The 26,155-nt window shown below is 41.2% G+C and overlaps 1 protein-coding gene across 1 annotated transcript; it reads right to left on the bottom strand.

Annotated features, from left to right (window-relative positions):
* Positions 1-1,795: 1,795 nt before the first annotated feature.
* LOC106613073 (retinal guanylyl cyclase 2) lies at positions 1,796-24,411 on the bottom strand. Its single transcript, XM_014214964.3, has 19 exons — positions 23,874-24,411; positions 22,853-23,672; positions 21,806-22,107; positions 21,194-21,548; positions 20,858-20,942; positions 20,621-20,717; positions 20,400-20,534; positions 20,193-20,273; positions 19,741-19,917; positions 19,399-19,555; positions 18,687-18,836; positions 18,219-18,367; positions 8,311-8,474; positions 7,897-8,089; positions 7,531-7,705; positions 4,839-4,937; positions 4,132-4,226; positions 3,949-4,034; positions 1,796-2,979 (listed from the first exon to the last, which is right to left on the bottom strand). Exons 2-19 carry the CDS (start codon positions 23,598-23,600, stop codon positions 2,895-2,897), a joined length of 3,333 nt encoding a protein of 1,110 aa, XP_014070439.3. The 5' UTR covers positions 23,601-23,672; positions 23,874-24,411; the 3' UTR covers positions 1,796-2,894.
* Positions 24,412-26,155: the final 1,744 nt, after the last annotated feature.

The raw sequence follows: 26,155 nt of genomic DNA, 5'->3' as shown, positions 1-26,155 counted from the left end.
TCAACACTGTGCATCTTAAAAATGTAAGTTGCATACTGTACATTATTTTAATTAATTGTTCTCTTAGTCTATTAAATACATGAATTAATATACATAAGACACTAAAAGCTTACCAATATACTGTATATCATCAAACAACCATCTGCATATATCATTGCTCATGTTATTTGGTAATGATCTATTCATGTTTTTCACTGCATAGGTAACCCTAAAGTATGAGCTCATAGTGCCTGTAATGGACACTCATTCATTGTCATTCATACAAGTCATAACTTCAACCAAACAAGAGATGGTACGCTTGTCAATGAAGTCATCGACATTGGACATGACAATTCTTTACTTGTCTTGTCTATTGAGAATCACTATACTCCGTGGCTCCAAATGCCTTGCTTAAAAATGGCAAGACTTTTTTACAGAAAGATTACATAGACAATCTATAACAAGCGGATACAGCATGCATATACATTTTGTTGAATTTCTAGAGGTCAATGTAACACAGAAATCCACAGTTCAAATTAAAAATGGAATATATGTGTCTGTCCTTAGTTTTTGCATTGTATCATTGTCCCCAAATAACACTCTTTTCCCCCTTATACAAACAAACACATGATTAATATAGGGAATTATTTATCTATATGCCAATCTATATGCCAATCTACCGTTCAAAAGTTTGGGGTCACTTAGAAATGTCCTTGATTTTGAAACAAAAGCACATTTTTTGTACGTTATAATAACATCAAATTAATCAGAAATACAGTGGAGACATTGTTAATGTTGTAAATGACTATTGTAGCTGGAAACAGCTGATTTTTAATGGAATATCTACATAGGTGTACAGAGGCCCATTATCAGCAACCATCACTCCTGTGTTCCAATGGCACGTTGTGATAGCTAATCCAAGTTTATCATTTTAAATGGCTAATTGATCATTAGGAAACCCTTTTGCAATTATTTTAGCACAGCTGAAAACTGTTGTGATGTTTAGAGAAGCTATAAAACTGTCCTTCTTTAGACTAGTTAAGTATCTGGAGCATCAGCATTTGTGGGTTTGATTACAGGCTCAAAATGGCCACAAACAAATAACTTTCTTCTGGCTGAAACTCGTCAGTCTATTCTTGTTCTGAGAATTGAAGGCTATTCCATGCGAGAAATTGCTAAGAAACTGAAGATCTCGTACAACGTTGTGAACTACTCCCTTCACAGAACAGCGCAAACAGGCTCTAACGGTTATAGAAAGAGGAGTGGGAGGCACCGGTGCACAACTGGGCAAGAGGACAAGTACAGTAGTGTCTAATTTGAGAAACAGACACCTCACAAGTCCTCAACTGGCAGCTTCATTAAATAGCACCCGCAAAACACCAGCCTCAACATCAACAGTGAAGCGGCGACTGGGGGATGCTGGCCTTCTAGGCAGAGTTCCTCTGTCCAGTGTCTGCATTCTTTTGCCCATCTTAATCTTTTCTTTTTATTGGCCAGTCTGAGATATGGCTAGAAGGCCAGCATCCCGGAGTCACCCCTTCACTGTTGACGTTGAGACTGGTGTTTTGTTTCTTGTCAATTTCTCGCATGGAATAGCCTTAATTTCTCAGAATAAGAATAGACTGACGAGTTTCAGAAGAAAGGTATTTTTTCTGGCCATTTTGAGCCTGTAATCAAACCCACAAATGCTGATCCTCCAGATACTCAACTAGTCTTAAGAAGGCCAGTTTTATTGCTTCTTTAAACATCACAACAGTTTTCAGCTGTGCTAAAATAATTGCAAAAGGGTTTTCTAATGATCAATTAGCCTTTTAAAATGATAAACTTGGATTAGCTAACACAACGTGCCATTGGAACACAGGAGTGATGGTTGCTGATAATGGTCCTCTGTACCCCTATGTAGATATTCTATAAAAAAATCTGCCGTTTCCAGCTACAATAGTCATTTACAACATTAACAATGTCTACACTGTATTTCTGATCAATTTGATATTATTTTAATGGACCAAAAAAAATTGATTTTCTTTCAAAAACAAGGACATTTCTAAGTGACCCCAAACTTCTGAACGGTAGAGTATATCCGATTTCCTCTCACAACTTTGGAATGCTAACCTTACATTCTTACAAAGGTTTTTGGCCATAACTTAAAAATGGAATTTCATATTTTCCCATAACTAACTAAAATTAACTATCTTCAGGTGGAGATAAGTGCTCCTTTCAAAATGTTTAGAAGAGTGACGAAACAATAACAAAAATAGAAAATAACTTCCATTATGCATGTGATTAAAAGCTACAGTACAGTATGGGAGTGGAGAGATACAGTAGATCATTCTGTTGAGCTCTGGGACTTCAACTCCACTTGGCCATGTCCAGAAGGGTTACAGTTTATGTCAAACTGACGTCAAAAGTTGAAATGTTTTGCATTTTAGCTAACTTTAAACCTAACCCTTTTCCTAACCTTAATTAAACTTAATTCTCCTAAGTTACTACATTCATTCTCCTAACTTGCTGCATAAATTCTCCTAACCCGCTACGATAAGTTAGTTTTGACATAAACTGTATCCCATCTAGACAAAACCACTCCACTGACACGAAGCCACTTAGTGGCCAATGGGAGACCAGAGAAATAAGTGCATGGTTCATTAAGAAGACATGCACTATCCCTGTCGCAGGACAGTAATACAACAACCTTCATTTCATTAGTGCTCTCCCTTTCTGCTGTGCTGGCCACAAGCAGATTACACAGACAGCAGCCAGGCAATCCTATTAAAGGAGGCCACGTAAGCCGCAGTGAGTAGGCCGGTCCATGCCCTCTGTCCTCCAGTCCTTCATCATCCTTTTCTCTTCCTCTCTCTCTCTTTGGATGTGTCCTCCTCCTCTCTCCATTTTTGTCTCTCTCTCTCTGTCTCATCTGCTCAGATTTTAGGCTTGTCCACCTCCCGGTTGGCCTTGCGAAATGTCGTCTTGATCTCATCTGTCACCATCTCTTGCCAGTTGTCCCTGTGAGTGGAAGATCCAAAAACATTTAAACTCTACGTACTTCCACTTCAAACAATAGAAGGACTATCAGATTATTGCAAACATGGCAATTGGCGAAACAAGACGAGACAAGATGTCATGGCAGAAGAAGCAGAATGTTAATTGTCTTAGAAGATAGGAGGCTGGTGATGGGAGGACGGCTCATATTAATGGCTGGAATGGAGTGAATTACGTGGTATCAAACACATGGAAACCATGTATTTGATGTGCACCATTCCATTTATTCTGTTCCAGCCATTACTACGAGCCCATCCTTCCCACCTGTGTCTTAGAGGTGCTGCCTCAAATGAGAAGGTGAAAAGAAAGGAAGGACGGTAATGACGGTGAACCACTCAATTAACCAAAATGAAAAGAGCTTTTCTGGGATGGTCAAGCTCTGCTTTTAACGGTATTGAAGGTGATAAGATTAGAAGATTAGAGAAGAGATCAGACCAAGAGACTATGGATGGACAGTATAGGGGGTGGGGGTAGTAGAGAGGGCTCAACAAAATCCCACAGATTGTGAAAGCCACAAACCACATGCAACAGAAGACACCACACAACAACTAGATTTCCACCATGACACAACAGAGCACGGCATGCGAATTGCTAGCTACCTCCTCGATTTTGACTCAGAGAATCAAGCTTTTTTCTCTGCTTTTTTTTGTCTTGTACGCAGCTATATCCTCTGGGTTCAGTCCATGATTGTCATCCCTAAAGTAGACAACACATGTACTGTAACACCACCATAACAGCCTTAATCACATCCTGGTACTCATTGGGACTCCATTTTGCTCATGCAGTGAATGATGAGAAAATGAGTGAAATTATTACACGTAAACTGCTGTATAATCAATGAACAAATATTCACTGAATGAAATGTAGACGTGTTAAGATTAACTTAGTTCTCGGCAGTGTCTCAACATAAGGTATGGTATTGTGAGGTCTTACCCTGGTTTAATCTCTGGAGGCTTCGGTAAAGGCTTTGTGAAGTTTTCTTTCCCAACCAGCCAGTATGTCTCTTCAATGCCTTTACCCTGTAGGAACACATCATAATTCATGATTTATTTATAAACAGCTGAAAGAAATCCTACAGGTGAACACAGAGGATAATGTATTGTGAGGTGTTTATACCTTCAGCTCTGTCATGCCCCTGATGTCTATCTTGTAGCCCTCGTTGAGGGAGCGCAGGATCTTCACAGTGCTCATGTTAACATGAATTCTATAAGCTGAAAGGAAATAACACTGTCACTACAAACCATACCAGCAAAATAATGCAGACATCCTGAGCAGAAATACACTGTGTACAAAACATTAACAACACCTGCTCTTTCTATGACATAGACTGACAAGGTGAATCCAGGTGAAAGCTACGATCCCTTATTGATGTCACTTGTTAAATCCACTTCAATCATTGTAGATGAAGGGGGAGGAGACAGATTAAAAATGATTTTTAAGCCTTGAGACAATTGAGACATGGATTGTGTATGTGTGCCATTCAGAGGCTGAATGGGCAAGACAAAAGATTTAAGTGCTTTTGAACGGGTATGGTAGAAGGTGCCAGCCCAGGCGAACCGGTTTGTGTCAAGAACTGCAACGCTGCTGGGTTTTTCACACTCAACAGTTTCCCGTGTGTATCAAGAATGTTCCACCCAAAGGACATCCAGCCAACTTGACACAATTGTGGGAAGCATTGGAGTCGACATGGGACAGCATCCCTGTGGAACATTTTCGACACCTTGTAGAGTCCATGCCCTGACGAATTGAGGCTGTTCCAACTCAATATTAGGAAGGTTTTCTTAACGTTTTGTAAATCAACACCAAGAACCTCTGATACTCACGCAGCCCAGTGGATTCCATACGAGAGGCGGTGTTGACTGTGTCTCCAAAAAGGCAGTACCGAGGCATGGTCAGACCCACCACCCCAGCAACACATGACCCTGTACACACACAACACATGAGCATCACATCTCAGACATCACATTGAGAAACCAAACCCTGGCCTGCTACTGTTTCAGCCGCCCTCATTATGAATGATGGATCCCCAAATACAGACAGTTAGAAAAGGAAATAGAATCAAAGTGATTGATTGTGATATGAAGAGCTTATTTCCAAAACACTTTATCCACACATTTTTCACATTTGTGTTTTTTCACAAAACATTATAGCTTATGGGTAGCTTCATATTCGTGTTAAACATTACTTTCCAATTCATCGATCTTAAGTGTGTATTAAAATGTAGTTATCTTTTGCAAAACCCTAAACAGTATATGCATTGTTTAGCTAGAATGGAATGTTCGCACACTGTATATTTGACTGTGATATGTGGTTGTCTCAACTAGCTACCTTAAGATGAATGCACTCACTGTAAGTCGCTCTGGTTAAGAGCATCCGCTAAATGACATACATGTCAAATGTTAATGTTTTACATACAGATCTCATATAACTGTATTGCTAAAAAAAAATTACATTTAAATATATCACAAATGTATCCTTTATACATTTCTTTATTGAAAATGTAGTTATTAGTTACATTTGAATGTGTAAAACCTAGCAAGACAACTTATTTCTAGAAAAGCAAGGTGGATATATAGTGTTTTGCAAAAAAACATGATTATTTGTCTCTCTGAAATGAAACGATCAAGTGATAGATTTTAAACAAATACATGTCTGTCATTGAACAAACCCATGCCATGATTACAGTGGGGGAAAAAAGTATTTGATCCCCTGCTGATTTTGTACGTTTGCCCACTGACAAAGAAAGGATCAGTCTATAATTTTAATGGTAGGTTTATCTGAACAGTGAGAGACAGAATAACAACAAAAATATCCAGAAAAACGCATGTTAAAAATGTTATAAATTGATTTGCATTTTAATGAGGGAAATAAGTATTTCACCCCCTCTCAATCAGAAAGATTTCTGGCTCCCAGGTGTATTTTATACAGGTAACGAGCTGAGATTAGGAGCACACTCTTAAAGGGAGTGCTCCTAATCGCAGCTTGTTACCTGTAAAAAAGACACCTGTCCACAGAAGCAATCAATCAATCAGATTCCAAACTCTCCACCATTGCCAAGACCAAAGAGCTCTCCAAGGATGTCAGGGACAAGATTGTAGACCTATACAAGGCTGGAATGGGCTACAAGACCATCGCCAAGCAGCTTGGTGAGAAGGTGACAACATTTGGTGCGATTATTCGCAAATGGAAGAAACACAAAAGAACTGTCAATATCCCTCGGCCTGGGGCTCCATGCAAGATCTCACCTCGTGGAATTGCAATGATCATGAGAACGGTGAGGAATCAGCCCAGAACTATACGGGAGGATCTTGTCAATGATCTCAAGGCAGCTGGGACCATAGTCACCAAGAAAACAATTGGTAACACACTATGCCGTGAAGGACTGAAATCCTGCAGCGCCCGCAAGGTCCCCCTGCTTAAGAAAGCACATATACATGCCCATCTGAAGTTTGCCAATGAACATCTGACTGACTCAGAGGACAACTGGTGAAAGTGTTGTAGTCAGATGAGACCAAAATGGAGCTCTTTGACATCAACTCAACTCGCCGTGTTTGGAGGAGGAGGAATGCTGCCTATGACCCCAAGAACACCATCTCCACCGTCAAACATGGAGGTGGAAACATTATGCTTTGGGGGTGTTTTTCTGCTAAGGGGACAGGACAACTTCACCGCATCAAAGGGACGATGGACGGGGAAATGTACCGTCAAATCTTGGGTGAGAACCTCCTTCCCTCAGCCAGGGCATTGAAAATGGGTCATGGATGGGTATTACAGCATGACAATGACCCAAAACACACGGCCAAGGCAACAAAGGAGTGGCTCAAGAAGAAGCACATTAAGGTCCTGAGTGGCCTAGCCAGTCTCCAGACCTTAATCCCATAGAAAATCTCTGGAGGGAGCTGAAGGTTCGAGTTGCCAAACGTCAGCCTCGAAACCTTAATGACTTGGAGAAGATCTGCAAAGAGAAGTGGGACAAAATCCCTCCTGAGATGTGTGCAAACCTGGTGGCCAACTACAAGAAACGTCTGACCTCTGTGATTGCCAACAAGGGTTTTGCCACCAAGTACTAAGTCATGTTTTGCAGAGGGGTCAAATACAAATAAGTATTCATTAAAATGCAAATAATTTTATAACATTTTTGACATGCGTTTTTCTGGATTCTTTTGTTGTTATTCTGTCTCTCACTGTTCAAATAAACCTACTATTAAAATTATAGACTGATCATTTCTTTGTAAGTGGGCAAACGTACAAAATCAGCAGGGGATCAAATACCTTTTTCCCCCACTGTAGATATTGAAAAAAAAACACCAATCTCTTTCATAAGTTCTTTAAACAATATAAGCTAATTTACCAACATTTCAGAAAATTGATATATGGCGTTTTGGAATGAAACTCTTCATATTTATAAACACCTTACTTTGGCATACAACCATTGAGCAAGATTGATCATCTAGCTAATCAGCCTAACTTCAGAGTGTGTCTGCCAGGCAGGGATGACCCAATGCCCTCTCTCACCTGAGTGTATCCCTATTCGTATCCTGACGGGCACGCTGGGCATGTGGCGCATCTGGAAGGTGCCCACAGAGCTCAGGATGTTCAGGGACATGTTGGCTATTTCCGCTGCGTGTTTGTTGCCATTCCTCTTGGGTAGACCTGATGCCACCATGTAGGCATCACCAATGGTCTCCACCTATACAATGAAAACAAGCAGGCATACAGTGAAACATTGGCACGTTGATACTAAACAAATCCTCACGTCACTTGATCTGTGCTGTTGTGAAGCTCTCCTGGCACGGCACCCCAACCCGTTTCCAGCAACTATGATGCCTCACCTCGGCTCATTTCGGTTCAACTCAGTAGTGTGAAAATAGTATAACTGACCTTGTATACGTCGTGGTTGCTGAGCACAGCGTCGAACAGCGTGTACAGGTCATTGAGTAGGTCCACCACCTCGATGGGATCACTGAGGGAAGAGATGGTGGTGAAGCCTACTATGTCACTGAAGTAGATGGTAACCTGGTCAAAGTACTCTGGCTCCACCGTCGCACCCGTCTTCAGAGCCTCTGCCACAGAACTGTAATGTGACAGGGGACATTTTGTGTTAGTGGTAACGTGTTAGTGTTAACGTGACACAGAGCAACAAACAATCATTCAAAGTTAAAAGTAAAGTACTGTATCATGTAATAAAAGGATAATACCCTTGGCATCATACAAGAACGGTATCTTATAATAACAAGATGCCCATTGTCTTATTTAGTTGTCTCTGTGAGTGTTATAACATGATGCTTGACTCACGGTGGTAGCATCTCAGAGAGCAGTTTCTCTGTCCTCTGTTTCTCCACTTCCAGCTCCTCTGTCCTCTCTCTGATCAGGTCTTCCAGGTTAGACGAGTACTGCTCCAGCATCCGCAACATGGAGTCAATTATGTTGGTCTTCTTGCCCTTGTTGATCAGCTTGAACTGTGACACACACCATCATCATCATCATCATCGGTTTACCACTACATTATGTAATATCAGGTATGACTTATGATCTCTGTAAAAATCCATAAAGCTATGAGACAAGACCTTGTCCGTGTCTGAATACCCATACTAGCGTTCTAAATAGTATGCATTTTAAGTACAGTACCTGTCAAAAGTTTGGACTCACCTACTCCTTCAAGAGTTTCTCTTTTTTTTTTACTATTTTCTACATTGTAGAATAATAGTGAAGACATCAAAACTATGACATAACACATATGGAATCATGTAGTAACCCCAAAAAAGTGTTAAAAACAATCAAACATATTTTATATTTGAGATTCTTCAAAGTAGCCACCTTTTGCCTTGATGACAGCATTGCAAACTCTTGGCATTCTCTCAACAAGCTTCATCAGGTAGTCACCTGGAATGCATTTCAATTAACAAGTGTGCCTTGTTAAAAGTTAATTTGTGGGATTTCCTTCCTTCTTAATGCGTTTGAGCCAATCAGTTGTGTTGTGACAAGGTATGGGTGGAAAATAGAAGATAGTCCTATTTGGTAAAAAACCAAGTCCATATTATTGCAAGAACAGCTCAAATAAGCAAAGAGAAACGGCAGTCCATCATTACTTTAAGACATGAAGGTCAGTCAATACGGAACATTTCTAGATCTTTGAAAGTTTCTTCAAGTGCAGTCGCAAAAACCATCAAGTGCTATGATGAAACTTGCGCTCATGGGGATAAGTTCATTAGAGTTAACTGCACCTCAGACTGCAGCCCAAATAAATGCTTCACAGAATTCAAGTAACAGACACATCTCAACATCAACTGTTCAGAGGAGACTGCGTGAATCAGGCCTTCATGGCCGTATTGCTGAAAAAAAAAACACTACTAAAGGACACCAATAAGAAGAAGAGAATTGCTATGGCCAAAAAACACGAGCAATGGACATTAGACTGTTGGAAATCTGTCCTTTGGTCTGATGAGTCCAAATTTGAGATTTTTGGTTCCAACTGCTGTGTCTTTGTGAGACTCAAAGTAGGTGAACGGATGATCTCCGCATGTGTAGTTCCCACTGTGAAGCATGGAGTAGGAGGTGTGATGGTGTGGGGTTTCTTTGCTGGTGACACTGTCAGTGATTTATTTGATTTATATGATATGCAACTTTTCAGGGAAGTTAGGAACCAATATACACAGGCAGTTAGGAAAGCGAAGGCTAGCTTTTTCAAACAGAAATTTGCATCCTGTAGCGCAAACTCAAAAAAGTTCTGGGACCGTGTAAAGTCCTTGGAGAATAAGAGCACCTCCTCCCAGTTGCCCACTGCACTGAGGATAGGAAACATTGTCACCACCGATAAATCCACTATAATTGAGAATTTCAATAAGCATTTTTCTACGGCTGGCCAGGCTTTCCACCTGGCTACCCCTACCCCGGTCAACTGCCCTGCACCCCTTACAAAAACTCACCCAAGCCTCCCCCATTTCTCCTTCACCCAAATCGAGATAGCTGATGTTCTGAAAGAGCTGCAAAATCTGGACCCCTACAAATCAGCCGGGTAAGACAATCTGGACCCTCTCTTACTAAAATTATCTGCCGAAATTGTTGCAACCCCTATTACTAGCCTGTTCAACCTCTCATTCGTATCGTCTGAGATTCCCAAAGATTTGAAAGCTGCCACGATCATCCCCCTCTTCAAAGGCGGAGACACTAGACCCAAACTGCCACAGACCTATATCTATCCTACCCTGCTTTTCTAAGGTCTTCGAACGCCAAGTTAACAAACAGATTACCGACCATTTCAAATCCCACCATACCTTCTCCGCTATGCAATCTGGTTTCAGAGCTGGTCATGGGTGCACCTCAGCCACGCTCAAGGTCCTAAACGATATCATAACCACCATCGATAAGAGACATTACTGTGCAGCCGTATTCATCGACCTGGCCAAGGCTTTTGACTCTGTCAATCACCACATTCTTTTCGGCAGCCTCAACAGCCTTGGTTTCTCAAATGACTGCCTCGCCTGGTTCACCAACTACTTCTCTGATAGAGTTCAGTGTGCCAAATCGGAGGGCCTGTTGTCCGGACCTCTGGCAGTCTCTATGGGGGTGCCACAGAGTTCAATTCTTGGGCCGACTCTCTTCTCTGTATACATCAATGATGTCGCTACTGCTGCTGGTGATTCTCTGATCCACCTCTATGCAGACGACACAATTCTGTATACTTCTGGCCCTTCTTTGGGCATTGTGTTAACTAACCTCCAGACGAGCTTCAATGCCATACAACTCTCCTTCCGTGGCCTCCAACTGCTCTTGAATGCAAGTAAAACTAAATGCATGCTCTTCAACCGATCGCTGCCCGCACCTGCCCGCCCGTCCAGCATCACTACTCTGGACAGTTCTGGCTTAGAATATATGGACAACTACAAATACCTAGGTGTCTGGCTAGACTGTAAACTCTCCTTCCAGACTCACATTAAGCATCTCCAATCCAAAATTAAATCTAGAATCATGCTGCCAAACATACCCTCGTAAAACTGACCATCCTACCGATCCTCGACTTCGGTGATGTAATCTACAAAATAGCCTCCAACACTCTACTCAACAAATTGGATGCAGTCTATCACAGTGCCATCCGTTTTGTCACCAAAGCCCCATATACTACCCACCACTGCGACCTGTATGCTCTTGTTTGCTGGCCCTCGCTTCATACTTGTCGCCAAACCCACTGGCTCCAGGTCATCTACAAGTCTTTGTTGGGTAAAGCCCCGCCTTATCTCAGCTCACTGGTCACCATAGCAGCACCCACCCATAGCACGCGCTCCAGCAGGTATATCTCACTGGTCACCCCCAAATCCAATTCCTCGTTCGGCCGCCTTTCCTTCCAGTTCTCTGATGCCAATGACTGGAACGAACTGCAAAAATCACTGAAGCTGGAGACTCATATCTCCCTCACTAGCTTTAAGCACCAGCTGTCAGAGCAGCTCACAGATCACTGCACCTGTACATAGCCCATCTGTAAACAGCCCATCTATCTACCTACCTCATCCCCATACTGTATTTATTTATTTATCTTGCTCCTTTGCATCCCAGTATCTCTACTTGCACCTTCATCTTTTGCACATCTATCACGCCAGTGTTTAATTGGTATATTGTAATTACTTCACCACCATTGCCTATTTATTGCCTTACCTCCCTTATCTTACCTCATACGCACACACTGTATATAGACTTTTTCTACTGTATTATTGACTGTATGTTTGTTTATTCCATGTGTAACTCTGTGTTGTTGTATGTGTCGAACTGCTTTGCTTTATCTTGGCCAGGTCGCAGTTGTAAATGAGAACTTGTTCTCAACTAGCCTACCTGGTTAAATAAAGGTGAAATAAATGTATTTAGAATTCAAGGCACACTTAACCAGCATGGCTACCACAGCATTCTGCAGCGATACGCCATCCCATCTGGTTTGTGTAAGGGCAATTTGACCAAGAAGGAGAGTGATGGAGTGCTACATCAGATGACCTGGCCTCCACAATTACTCAACCTCAACTCAAATGAGATGGTTTGGGATGAGTTGGACCACAGAGTGAAGGAAAAGCAGCCAACAAGTGCTCAGTATATGTGGGAACTCCTTCAAGACTGTTGGAAAATCATTCCAGGTGAAGCTGGTTGAGAGAATGTCAAGAGTGTGCAAAGCTGTCATCAAGGCAAAGGTGGCTACTTTGAAGAATCTAAAATCTAAAATATATTTTTGGTTACTACATGATTCCATATGTGTTATTTCATGGTTTTGATGTCTTCACTGTTATTCTACAATGTAGAAAATAGTAAAAATAAAGAAAAACCCTTCAATGAGTAGGTGTGTCCAAACTTTTGACTGGTACTGTATGCGGAAATAGAATGTTTCATAGTAAGTGAAATGTAAAAATTAAGTATGCTTTAAATTGAGCATTATTGGATGACACATTTTCAGGATGGGTGAGCCGAGTATATTGATAGTTGTTGCATACTGCATTTGTGTCACGTCCTGGCCAGTATAAGGGTTAATTGTTATTGTAGTTTGGTCAGGACGTGGCAGAGGGTATTTGTTTTATGTGGTTCAGGGTGGTGTGTTAGGAGGGCGTTTGATTTATTATTTCCGGTTTTTGAGTTATGGTCTATGTTTATGTATTTCTATGTGTAGTCTAGTGAGCGTGTTTCTATGTTGAGTTAATTGGGGTGGACTTCCAATTGAAGGCAGCTGTTTGGTGTTGCCTTTGATTGGAAGTCCTATATTAGTTGGGTGTGTTTGTCTTGTATTTGTGGGAGATTGTTCTTGGATTGCTGTGTTGCCGTCAAGACTGTTATTTCGTCGTTCATTGCTTTGTTATTTTTGTATACGTGTTTGTTTGTTTTTTTCCTTCTTTTCCCGTAAATAAAGATGAGTATACACATACCTGCTGCGTTTTGGTCCTCCATAACCGACGAAAACCGTGACAATTTGTTTTTACTAAAGCGTACGTTCTAAATGGTGTGTATTACGATTAGTACACAGTATCTCGTTTTATTAAGTAGTAGGCAAGACTGATTTCGGACCCGGCCCATGAGTGCTGACAGATCAATTTCTGCTGTCCACAGCCTATAATTACCCAGACATATTCCCTGCATTACCCTGCTATGACACTGACAGCAGGTGACTGAATCTAAGACTATTTCCAAGATAAATACACAACACAGAGGACGAGAGGTCAATAGAGTACAAAAGGTCAAGAGGACTAAAAGTCAATAGAGTACTAACGATCAATGGAAATAGTGTTTTTTATGTAATAGGGGATTAATGATCAATGAGACATGGGAGACATGGGAGGAATTTCAGTTTGGGACTCATAGCTACATGGCAAGTTCTCATTGGTCCAAATTCTTTCCTGAAATAGGATACTTGTTATTAGCCATTAGCCCAGTTTTATTGCAAGGAATTCCAATTGTTCAACCACAGCCTAGAGCTGGGTTCTAAAGTACATCCTGTCCCTTTGTTCTGACGAGACAATCACAGGAGAGAATCACTGAAGAGAATCACTGAGGACAGGGGAGAATGAACATCTACAGTTGAAGTCGGAAGTTTACATACACTTAGGTTGGAGTCATTAAAACTCGTTTTTCAACCACTCCACAAATTTCTTGTGAACAAACTATAGTTTTGGCAAGTCGGTTAGGATATCTACTTTGTGCATGACACAAGTAATTTTTCCAACAATTGTTTACAGACAGATTATTTCACTTATAATTCACTGTATCACAATTCCAGTGGGTCAGAAGTTTACATACACTAAGTTGACTGTGCCTTTAAACAGCTTGGAAACTTTCAGAAAATTATGTTATGGCTTTAGAAGCTTCTGATAGGCTAATTGACATCATTTGAGCCAATTGGAGGTGTACCTGTGGATGTATTTCAAGACCTACCTTTAAACTCAGTGCCTCTTTGCTTGACATCATGGGAAAATCAAAATAAATAAATAAATAAATAAAGACCTCAGAAAAACAATTGTAGACCTCAACAAATCTGGTTCATCCTTGGGAGCAATTTCCAAATGCCTGAAGGTACCACGTTCATCTGTACAAACAATAGTACGCAAGTGTAAACACCACGGGACCACTGAGCCGACATACCGTTCAGGAAGGAGACGCGTTCTGTCTCCGTAGAGATGAACGTAGTTTGGTGCAAAAAGTGTAAGTCTATCCCAGAACAACAGCAAAGGACCTTGTGAAGATGCTGGAGGAAACAGGACCAAAGTATCTATATCCACAGTAAAATGAGTCCTATATCGACATAACTTGAAAGGCCGCTCAACAAGGAAGAAGCCACTGCTCTAAATCCGCCATAAAAAAGCCAGACTATGGTTTGCAACTGCACATGGGGACAAAGATCGTACTTTTTGGAGAAATGTCCTCTGGTCTGATGAAACGAAAATAGAAATGTTTGGCCATAATGACCATTGTTATGTTCGGAGGAAAAAGGGTTATGCTTGCAAGCCGAAGAACACCATCCCAACCGTGAAGAACGGGGGTGGCAGCATCATGTTGTGGGGGTGCTTTGCTGCAGGAGGGACTGGTGCACTTCACAAAATAGATGGCATCATGAGGATGGAAAATGATGTGGATATATTGAAGCAACATCTCAAGACATCAGTCAGGAAGTTAAAGCTTGGTCGCAAATGGGTCTTCCAAATGGACAATGACCCCAAGCATACTTCCAAAGTTGTGGCAAAATGGCTTAAGGACAACAAAGTCAAGGCATTGGAGTGGCCATCACAAAGCCCTGACCTCAATCCTATAGAGAATTTGTGGGCAGAACTGAAAAAGCGTGGGTGAGCAAGGAGGCCTAAAAACCTGACTCAGTTACACCAGCTCTGTCAGGAGGAATGGGCCAAAATTCACCCAACATATTGTGGGAAGCTTGTGGAAGGCTACCCGAAACGTTTGACCGAAGTTAACCTGTCTGGGCTAGGGGGCAGTATTTTCACGGCCGGATGAAAAACTACCCAATTTAAACAGGTTACTACTCTGGCCCAGAAACTAGAATATGCATATTATTAGTAGATTTGGATAGAAAACACTCTGACGTTTCTAAAACTGTTTGAATGGTGTCTGTGAGTATAACAGAACTCATATGGCAGGCAAAAACCTGAGAAAAAGTCAACCAGGAAGTGGAGGATCTGAGAATTGTAGTTCTTCTTTCTAGTCCCTTGTCACGACTTCTGCCGAAGTCGATGCCCCTCCTTGTTCGGGTGGTGCTCGGCGATCGATGTCACCGGTCTTCTAGCCACCATTGATCAATTTTTCATTTTCCATTGGTTTTGTCTGGTCTCCTTACACACCTGTTTATTTTCCCAGTAAATACATGTTGTGTATTTAACCCTCTGTTTCCCCTCATATCCTTATCGGTGATTGTTTGTTATGTTATGTACGTGTTGTTTATGTATCGATGTGCGACGGGTTATTGTTTACCCAGATTATTTTCTACGTTGGTTTTGGAGTTAGTTTTTTTAATAAATAGTCAATTTTTTAACCACTTTGGTTCTCCTGCGCCTGACTTCCCTGCCACCTACATACACGGATTATGACATCCCTTTTGAACCTACAGTATCTGTGGGGTTACGTTGCACTTCCTAAGGCTTCCATTGGCTGTCAAAAGCCTTCAGAAAGTGGTTTGAGCATTCTCCTGTCACTGGGCAGATAATAGGAGCTCAGTTACTGAGTGGACTGCCTGGCAACAAAGGGATTGGATATGCTCGATCCCGCGAGCGCGCCCCTCCTTCTTTTTCTCCTTGAATGAATACGCTATTGTCCGGTTGGAATATTATCGCAATTTTTACATAAAAAATACCATAAAGATTGATTTTAAACAGCGTTTGACATGCTTCTAAGTACGGTAATGGAACATTTTGACTTTTCGTCTCTGGTACCGTGCTCGCGCGTTATGCCTTTGGATAGTGCTCTGAACGCACAAACAAAATGGAGGTATTTGGACATAAATATGGAGTATTTCGAACAAAAACAAAATTTCTTGTGGAAGTAGCAGTCCTGGGAGTGCATTCTGACGAAGATCAGCAAAGGTAAGAGAATATTTCTAATACTAATTCTGAGTTTAGGTTGCCCCGAACTTGGCGGGTGTCTGTATAGCTTTCTGTGATGGCGAGCTATGTACTCAGAATATTGAAAAATGTGCTTTCTCCGTAAAACTATTTTAACCTGTTAGGGCTAGGGGGCAGTATTGACACGGCTGAATAAAAAACGTACCCGATTTAATCTGGTTACTACTCCTGCCCAGTAACTAGAATATGCATATAATTATTGGCTTTGGATAGAAAACACGCTAAAGTTTCTAAAACTGTTTGAATGGTGTCTGTGAGTATAACAGAACTCATATGGCAGGGCAAAACCTGAGAAGATTCCATGCAGGAAGTGGCCTGTCTGACAATTTCTTCCCCTTCTTGATTATCTCTATCCATTACAGAGGATCTCTGCTGTTACGTGACACTTCCTACGGCTCCCATGGGCTCTCAGAAGGCGGCAAAAAGCTGAATCGTGGCTTTGCAGGCTCTGGCTGAAAAAAAGTAGCGCGTTTGGGTATTGGCTGTTTACATTACTGTGAGACTCAGGCGCGTGCCCGCGTCGACCGAATGCTTTGTTTTCTTTCCTCTGTTTACCTAAACGCAGATTCCCGGTCGGAATATTATCGCTTTTTTTACGAGAAAAATGGCATAAAAATTGATTTTAAACAGCGGTTGACATGCTTCAAAGTACGGTAATGGAATATTTAGAATTTTTTGGTCACGAATTGCGCCATGCTCGTGACCCTTATTTACACTTCCGATAGTGTCTTGAACGCACGAACAAAACGCCGCTATTTGGATATAACGATGGATTATTTTGGACCAAACCAACATTTGTTATTGAAGTAGCAGTCATGGGAGTGCATTCTAACGAAGAACATCAGAGGTAATCAAACTTTTGTAATAGTAAATCGGAGTTTGGTCAGGGCTAAACTTGGTGGGTGTCTAAATGGCTAGCCGTGATGGCTGGGCTATCTACTCAGAATATTGCAAAATGTGCTTTCACCGAAAAGCTATTTTAAAATCTGACACCTTGATTGCACAAAGGAGTTCTGTATCTATAATTCTTAAAATAATTGTTATGTTTTTTGTGAACGTTTATCGTGAGTAATTTAGTAAATTCACCGGAGGTTTGCGGGGGGTATGCTAGTTCTGAACGTCACATGCTAATGTAAAAAGCTGTTTTTTGATATAAATATGAACTTGATTGAACAAAACATGCATGTATTGTATAACATAATGTCCTAGGTGTGTCATCTGATGAAGAACATCAAAGGTTAGTGCTGCATTTAGCTGTCTTCTGGGTTTTTGTGACATTATATGCTAGCTTGAAAAATGGGTGTCTGATTATTTCTGGCTGGGTACTCTGCTGACATAATCTAATGTTTTGCTTTCGTTGTAAAGCCTTTTTGAAATCGGACAGTGTGGTTAGATTAACGAGAGTCTTGTCTTTAAAATGGTGTAAAATAGTCATATGTTTGAGAAATTGAAGTAATAGCATTTCTAAGGTATTTGAAAATCGCGCCACGGGATTACACTGGCTGTTGCGTAGGTGGGACGATTTCGTCCCGCCTAGCCCAGAGAGGTTAAAATCTGACACAGCGGTTGCATCCAGGAGTAGTCTATCTATAATTCTTTAAATAATTTTGTCAAAGTTTATGATGAGTATTTTTGTAAATTGATGTGCACATTCACCGAAAGTTTTGGTGGGAATACATTTTCTGAACATCACGCGCCAATGTAAAATGCTGTTTTTGGATATATATAACATAATGTCCTAGGAGTGTCCTCTGATGAAGATCGTCAAAGGTTAGTGCTTCATTTAGCTGTGTTTTGGGTTTTATTGACACATGTCCTTGCATGGAAAATGGCTGTGTGATTATTTTTGTCTATGTACTCTCCTAACATAATCTAATGTTTTGCTTTCGCTGTAAAGCCTTTTTGAAATCGGACAATGTGGTTACATCAAGGAGAAGTGTATCTTTAAAATGGTGTAACATAGTTGTATGTTTGAGAAAGTTGAATTATGACATTTTGTTGTTTTTGAATTTGCCGCCCTGATATTTCACTCGCTAGCGTCCCACGTAGCCCATAGAAGTTAAAGAGTAACGTCAACTGCTAACATAACCAAGGAGACAGATGAGTGTTGCTGACCCGGTCAAAGATCTCATCGAAGGCTGGTCTCCGGTCAGGCTGTTCGCTCCAGCACTGTTTCATCAGCTGAATACACTCCAGAGGAGCCTGATCTGGGGCCACTGTGGGCCTACACATGGGAGGAGGCTTCTTCACCTTACGAATGATCTCTGATTGGGAGGGAGAGAGAAAGAGAGGTGAGAGGTTATTACTAGAGCATAACAACTCATTACACAGCTTATTGGCAGCTGGTACTAGACAGTCAAAGCAAAGCAGAAATGCTGTACAATATGTAGCTACATTATACACTGTATATAGGGAAATTATTGTGATTTACAACTCTGACATTACTCGATAGATACCAGTATAACTAATCAATCAATTGATGTTGATTCACAAAATACCAAAAAATGACCTCAAGGTAAAACAAAACATTTCCTCTCAGAGTGGATTGTATGGTTTTGCCTGTTTTGTATCCCCCAGACCTACCCGCAGGAGTCAGACCGAGCATGCAATACGGAAGTCCTCGGATAACCACCTCTTGGAGTATAATGGCAAAACTATACACATCTCCTTTATAGGTCCCCTTCCGAGAGTTCTCCACGTCTCGGAGGAACTCTGGAGCTGTCCAAAACTGATCTGAGATAAAGAGGCACAGGGTTATGATTTTGGCATGGTAGTTAAATGCAGCACATTTAAATGACATAGATGTAGCTCGCAAACTAGAAATACAAAATATTGTGTGTGAAGTCCATCTTTAAAGGTCCAATGCAGCCATTTTGATCATTTCTGGGTAACATTTAAGTACCTTACAAAAATAGCTTCTTAGTAAAATGACATTACTCAAGCAAGAATTTTGCTAGGACTATCTGTAAGTGGTCTGAGAGAGGGGCCTAACTGGAGGAGCCTAGTGAGAGGGATGTGTAACCTGAAAACTGTTATTGGCAGAGAGGAAGGAAAACTCTCTTTGTTATGATGTCACCAGGTGGTCCAACACACCACCCATGCAAAACAAGCTGAAATTTAAGGCGGTCTTTTCAAACAACTCTTACACTAAAAGGGCATTAACATAATTTTCGAAATTTCACAGGGTTATTTCAACCTCATAGTGTGGAAATATATATCACATTTTTGCCTGCACTGTCAAAAAAAGAGTGAATAATTTTTTCAAAAAATTTGCAGATCTAGGCATAAATGTTACCTTCAGGTGGAACTAGATTTTCGGGGGATTTCTGGGATTCCAGCAGCTCGTTAAAGCCGTAGTCTGTGATCTTGAGGACGAAGCGACCGTCCACCACACAGTTACGTGACTTCAGCCGGCCGTGAGGGAACTCTCGATGGTGCAGATACTTCATACCCTGAGAGGTCAATATGATCAACACTGGTAAACCACTGGTGTTACTTATGACAAAGTACCAGAAAAACATTTTAAATGAACATGATCTGCTGGCCGAAACAGGTTTTAGAAGATATTTTAAAATCATTGGGACAAATTAGATTAGAAGAAAAAGTTCTGTAACATGACACGTCAAACATGTCATACCTTGATTAGATCCAGCAACAGAGAAGACTTGAACATCCAGTCCAGCTTGACGTCGTCGTTCCTCAGGAGGTCCTGCAGGCTGCCACGGGAACAATGCTCCGTCACCACAGCAAACATGTCACAGTCTGTGAAGAACCCCAGGAACGGATTGATGTTCTCATTTCGCAGATCCTTCATCTGGACACATTCACACAAAATGAAGACCCCAAAGTTAACAAAAACAAACTCACATCCCAGACAAGATTCTAAACATTATATTATTATTTCTCATGTTTTCTTAATAGTATAATACTAATATATATATATATATGAAATGAAATATATACATTTATATTACATTTTTTATTCGTTATACTATTTTAGATATTTATTTCTGCACTGTTGGGTAGAGCTCGCAAGCATTTCACTGTACTTGTGCTTGAACTTGCTGTTGTTATTATGTTTTATTTTACCTTTGTAAAGATCTTGGTCGTGCTCTGCTTGACTTCCTTGAAATGGCCTTCTTCAAACTTTTTCAGCCACACCCAGTCACCCTGTGAAGCCATGGACAAAAATGTGTGGTTTTATCCTGGCTCCATTCTCTACAAGTCACGTTGAAATCTTTTGGGGTAGGAATGAAAAGTAGACCTGTGGTTCAGCGGTCAACGTCGTCCACCTACCTCATAGACAGCTACATTTGTGGTCTCATGTGTTGCTGTTGTGATGCTGTTCACAGAGTGGTGCGGGTCTCCTGAATGCATACTGTTGTTGTCTATCGCACTTTTAGAGTCACCCAGGTCCTCTAGAGTGATTTTCTATGAGGCATAAAATATATGAATGAACATACAGTATATAAGATAGAGGTAATGTTGTAGAGAATCACATGGGAAAATATATTTACCCTCTTGCTAAGGTGAGGGTTGATGAATGTGAGGTCCTCTAGAGTCAGTAGGATCCGATTGGGCCCCTTCACCAACTGGATCTGCTGGATTCTCCTCCTGCCAGCCAATCAGAGAGCATGTCAGCCAAGATCACAGCACAGCAATACCAGCTATCTCTGTCTGGGATAATAGTCTCTATGTATCTCAACAGAATAAAAATACAGTAAGAAACAGAACAGCACAGTGAGAAGAGTTACCTTACGAACAGACTTAGACCAAGTCCTCCCACGATCATAACGAAGAGGATCATAACCACCACTATGACGAAGGTTACCTCCACACCTGAGACACAGGTAAGAGGTGGAGACTAAAAACATAGTTTGGTTGTGTGATGGAAGAATGAAAGACACAAACTAACAACTTTATGTTTTACTTTAGTTTATTTAGTAAATATTTCCTTAACTCTATTTCTTGAACTGCATTGTTGGTTAAGGGCTTGTAAGTAAGCATTTCACAGTAAGGTCTACCTACACCTGTTGTATTCGGCGCATGTGACAAATAAAATATGATTTGATTTGAAACAGATTCTCTACCTCCAGTGCAGATTGTGTTTGGTTCAAACCAACAGCTGGAGTCTGAGGGAGGAGGGGAACCCCCGGGGAAGTTAATGGACTTGCCCGCGAAGCGGACCATGTCAGCGCTCAGGTCCACCATATAGGAGCGGTACAGCTGACCCTCCCATCCGTCGGAGTCCAAGATGACATAGTTAGTCTGGCTCTCCCCTTCAGTGTCTATCTGGATCTTCTGGTTGAAGCCAGAGAACGTCATGTTCCTGGTGAAATAAGCTAAGTTGGTCCCAGAGAGCCACTTGCCAGCTCTTCTGGCATTGTGCATGGCTTTGGCAAGGAGGTAAATACCGTTGTAGATGGTTCCAAACAGGGGGTTGACCTGGAATGCAAGGAGGACATTGATAAATTGTTTATTTGGCTAAAGTGATTAGCTTTTCCAAAACTGAGAGTGATACATTGACCTAAAACAAAAACAAAAACATCAAATGACCTGAAGACTATGGTGTTTCTCTACATAACCAATATTCAATAAATGCAATCAATGGCATATTTATAACACTATTGTAATAACAACCTGCTAACATAACAGTTGAAACTCAGATGGAATCCACTCACATCCCAAAAGCCCCTCCTCACCTGCTGTGGGACCAGTGATATGCTGAGTTCCTCAAACCTCTTGGCCATGTTGAACGCCTCGTTGAATGACATCAGATCTGAGGACACAGTGATGGTGAGCACGGCGTCGTAGGCCTGCCGCAGCTTGGTGTTGTTTTGCAGGGGGAAGTAGGATGTGTTGGCGTAGGGCAGGCTGTAGAGCAGGGTGTCGTAGGGGACAAACACGTAGCGGCCCTTCGTCAGACCCATCTCATGGGCCTTCAGCAGGAAGGCTGTCTGCTGCTCCCCACCAATCAGAGCAGAGTGCATGCACATGATGATCACTGGAACACACAGGGCAGAGACAGTGAGGGGTCGCCACCTGGAATGACCATGTGCATGAAGGAATTGCATCTCTGTGCATGTTGCTGAATCATCCTACTGTAAAAACAAATTATTCATTCATGATAGCATTGATTCACACTTGAGAGACAACCCTGACAACCCCTAATCAGGTTGAAAATAACTTAATCAACACTTGTGGAGGTAACATTCATCATTGGCCAACATGACCCTACCTTAAATGGTTCATCTGCAGTTGCTGCATAACATTTGGGACTTATAAATTAATGATATGTACCCATTGATTCTAGAATATAACTTATAGATGTCTCATTAGCTTAGTCCAACTGTTGTAACCCATCAGAACCCGAAATTAAAGCTCATTGTACTCCAATGTTTGTAAACAAAGTAAATGTAAACAAACACTTTATAGTCTCTAACATGGTTAAAACTATAATGTTGATATCATGGATGGTTAGTAATTGTATCCATAGCTCTATCTATGAATTTGAAAGTGGTTACATTTCTCCTACCCCATCCCTCAGTTTATTACCGAAACCAGGGCAGGGAAATGCTTTGTTATTGTTTCAGCTGCGGATTACCCTTTTAAACGGATCAATCACATATTTGTGTAGGCCTACTGTCTTGTGAGGCTTGATTGCATGGCCTGCACTTACTTCACTCGTATATCTTCAGTAACTAAAACTTCAGCAAAGAGACGGTAAAGAAGTTGTTAAAAACACTCGCCTTTGATCTCCCCCGCAGCCTGGATTCTGCTCAGTGTACTTTCCATCTCCGTTTCGTTCATTCCCACCGACGCTACTATGCCAACGGGAAGTCCCTGGCTCCGCAGGGAGTTGGCCACTTTACCGGCGGTGTCCATCCAGATATCCTCATTGGAAGACACGATGCCGATGTTGGCCCAACAGAAATGCTTCAACACCGTGAACAACACCCGTGTGGGTGACGGCAGGGTCCGTGCGAAGGTTGGGTAACCCTTGATTCGATCCAACTCATAGTTAATACAAGCCCAGGAAAAGATAGCTTTATCCCAGTTTTTGCTCAAAAGTGAGGCTGCGTCACAGTATCCTGGATTCGTGGGGCCGACGAAACCGTCCACCATTTTCTCGTAGTTCACAAATGTGGTCAACGCTTTAGACGTTTCACATGCTTCTTGCAGGATCACGAAGTCCAATTTGCTGCCCAAATCTAAACTGAAATCCTCGTTTATTCTACCCACGGCCAGTTTAGCGGCCACCGCAGGTAGGGCCTTGGAGTAGACCGGGTCGCAGTTCCAGGGCCCAAGGACCCCAACTTTGAAGATTAAACACTGGACACAGCATGGAAACGTCAAAACCCCGAGCAGGACCCATAGCAGAAAGTTATAGAATGGCAGCGTTGTAAGGCTGTGTCTGCTCTTGAAGATGGTGGGGCTGTATGGATAGTTGGATAAGTCCCATAGCACACCTCCAACATTTACAGGAATATGTTGCATTATCCTGCTTGAGTATCCGTATTGGTGAACTGTGATCCTACATCAGAGCATTATAAACCAACCCAAAGACACCTGCAAAAAAAATGTTTAGGGTAGCCTATTTATTTGAACATAATTTCTAATTAGGGTTAGGCTACTTCAAATTTTATTGAACTGCATAGCGTTAAAACAAAGTAGGCTATGTGAAAGTGAGATCACTGTATTTGATAGCATGTTTTCCCAAAGATACACTCGTGAAATAGCATAGCTTGAAGCATAATAAGTTGCACTTACCATTGCTTTTCTTGGCCTTCTTGAAAGCTGAGAAGCCTGAAGAGTTTTTTAACACTCCTGTTTTTTCCCCAGTAATTCTCACCTCACCATTTCAGTATTCTCTATATTTTCACTCATGTAAAATGTCATACCGTTGCCCAGTTGAAGACAACACCTCATTATCTTTCTGGTCTGTATGATAGAGTGAGGCAGAGGCAGGAGCTCCTTTGTGTCTGTCAACTTCAGCACCCTAGAGAGCTCCTTACATCCCGCTGTTCGCGCTTCACGAGGCTAGCGCACCCTACAAAGGTACACTCCACACACAAGTTACATTTTTCTCACCTTATAATATTACCTCATTAGATTCAAACAGACTAACATTATGTATCATTGTAAGGTATCCTTGGAAAGTGAAGGTTACCTGATGCTTAACAGGTTGCAGAAACTTAGATTAAAATAAAGCGATATTTTCTTCAATGTGAAATGTATTTATATTGCATTTCTAACGAATATATATTGTACATTATAGCAGGCCAAGATCAACCACGCCAATTCAATCAAAGCCCTTTCAAAGTGACCTGTAGGCAAAACGGGTGCTGCACACGGACCTAATCCATATTCGGTAAGGCATACTATAAGAGGATTGTCAACGCACGTTGGAGTCTCTGAAACACATTACCGTTCGACAAAGCCTTGTCAAGATAGTAGCCTCATATTCTATAGAATATCACATTTTGATTTACAGAGAGGGCTCTAAAGAAATATAATTAGACATTTTCTATTTGGCACTAATAACAGTGATGAAGATGAAAAACGGATAGTATTTTTTCTAGGGTAATTAACTTCTTTTTTTCCTTTGCCATGGAGACATCTTGTTGCATGAACACTATGCACCGAGCAATAATTGGTCTGATGCGTTTATGTGACAATGATAGGCCTCACACTTAAATTGAATTTGCTCTCAGGTGTTGAGGGAATAATTAACGTTAACGAAGGGTTCTCCCTGCTCGTGTATCCCCTGAGCTCCTCAATATTTGCCTGGGTCAGTCATTTCAGCTGTTTTGAGGACGCATTTCAGGAACCCAGTACCAATTTAGACAGATTAGGCTAGTGGCAGGGCCTCCCCCCAAAAATTATACTCCTACCCGAGGTCGAACAAAACACAACCATATTTTTTCACATCTCTAATGCCTCCCATTTATTAAATGGTTGGTTGTGTAAAAATATTTTACTCAAAACGTGCTGAATAATGCCTGGCTGGAGGGGGATGGGTCACATAAACTCATGGAACCCAATATTGCAAGCGCTGCTATTGCTCAAATTTGGAATACAAATAGTCAGTTGTCTGCCTGACATACACAAATAAACCGCATTAGGATATCTTAATGCATCTAGGAAATAAAGACCTGTATACACAGAGATACAATAGGCAGAAATATAAACTACTAACATTGATGATCAATATGAATATGTATGATGAATGTAACCTAACATGTTTGGTAGCTGATTAATAGACAACTCTCCGAGTCAAATTTGCACTCATTCAGTGCTGTATGGTCCTGCCTGACAAAAATACATAAAGTTACATATCTTTTGATGTTGTGGCTATTGTAACTGTCTCTAAGAAAAACAAATGGGCTCAGCTATTGAAAGTAAATGTTTTGGGGTCCAAGGTTCCTGCACATCCCAATGTGCATCACAAATGCAGTGAGCCAGAGGGAGTTCATGTTGGATTCAGGCAGCCTGATTGGACTAACAATGAATCAAAGCTTACTTCTAAATAATAAGGAAGTGACTTAAGAGCCCAATCCTGGAGGCACAAGTTATACCACAGTTAGTATACCACAAGTTGTAGACTTATGCAGACGGTGTCCAGGGTTCTCTTTCCTTTTGTTGGAGCCTCCAAGTTCCCTCATTGATCCTCAAAGAGGCTTGTGACTTGGAATACTTGGTGTTGCCATGCCAAGCAGTCTGCTGCCTTTTCTATATCCAGACAATGGCGTTTGAGTGTAATTATGGCTGGCCTATTGTATTCCCAACATAGTTGTAATTAAACAAAAATAATATTGAGTACAGGTCATAAGTACAGTACACAAATCTGAAAGATGTCTCTCATTTAAAACAAGTATATACAGGTGATTAAACCAGTTGTTTTAAGAAAGTCATACCAAGGATCATTTTGATATTTGATTTGGAATTTTAAGACCTCTTGAGATATAAAACTAAAATATTAAAACATTATCTGATGAAAAAAGATTTTTGGCCTTACTGCTATTAGCCCATACAAATGCATTGAATAACAG

The sequence above is a fragment of the Salmo salar genome, chromosome 09 (genome assembly GCF_965601325.2).
Source record: "Salmo salar chromosome 09, fSalSal1, whole genome shotgun sequence".
NCBI lineage: Eukaryota > Metazoa > Chordata > Actinopteri > Salmoniformes > Salmonidae > Salmo > Salmo salar.
The sequence above is the reverse complement of the archived record's forward strand: the minus strand, read 5'-3'. Positions and strand labels throughout refer to the sequence as shown.

Excerpts from the sequence above, each read along its gene's own strand:
- LOC106613073 (XM_014214964.3), bottom strand. The coding sequence starts at position 23,600 with ATGCAACATATTCCTGTAAATGTTGGAGGTGTGCTATGGGACTTATCC. Across the intron at positions 18,837-19,398 it reads AAATCTAGTTCCACCTGAAG|ATCAGTTTTGGACAGCTCCA; the intron begins GTAACATTTATG and ends TCTTTATCTCAG. Across the intron at positions 18,368-18,686 it reads GCTCGGTCTGACTCCTGCGG|AGATCATTCGTAAGGTGAAG; the intron begins GTAGGTCTGGGG and ends CCTCCCAATCAG.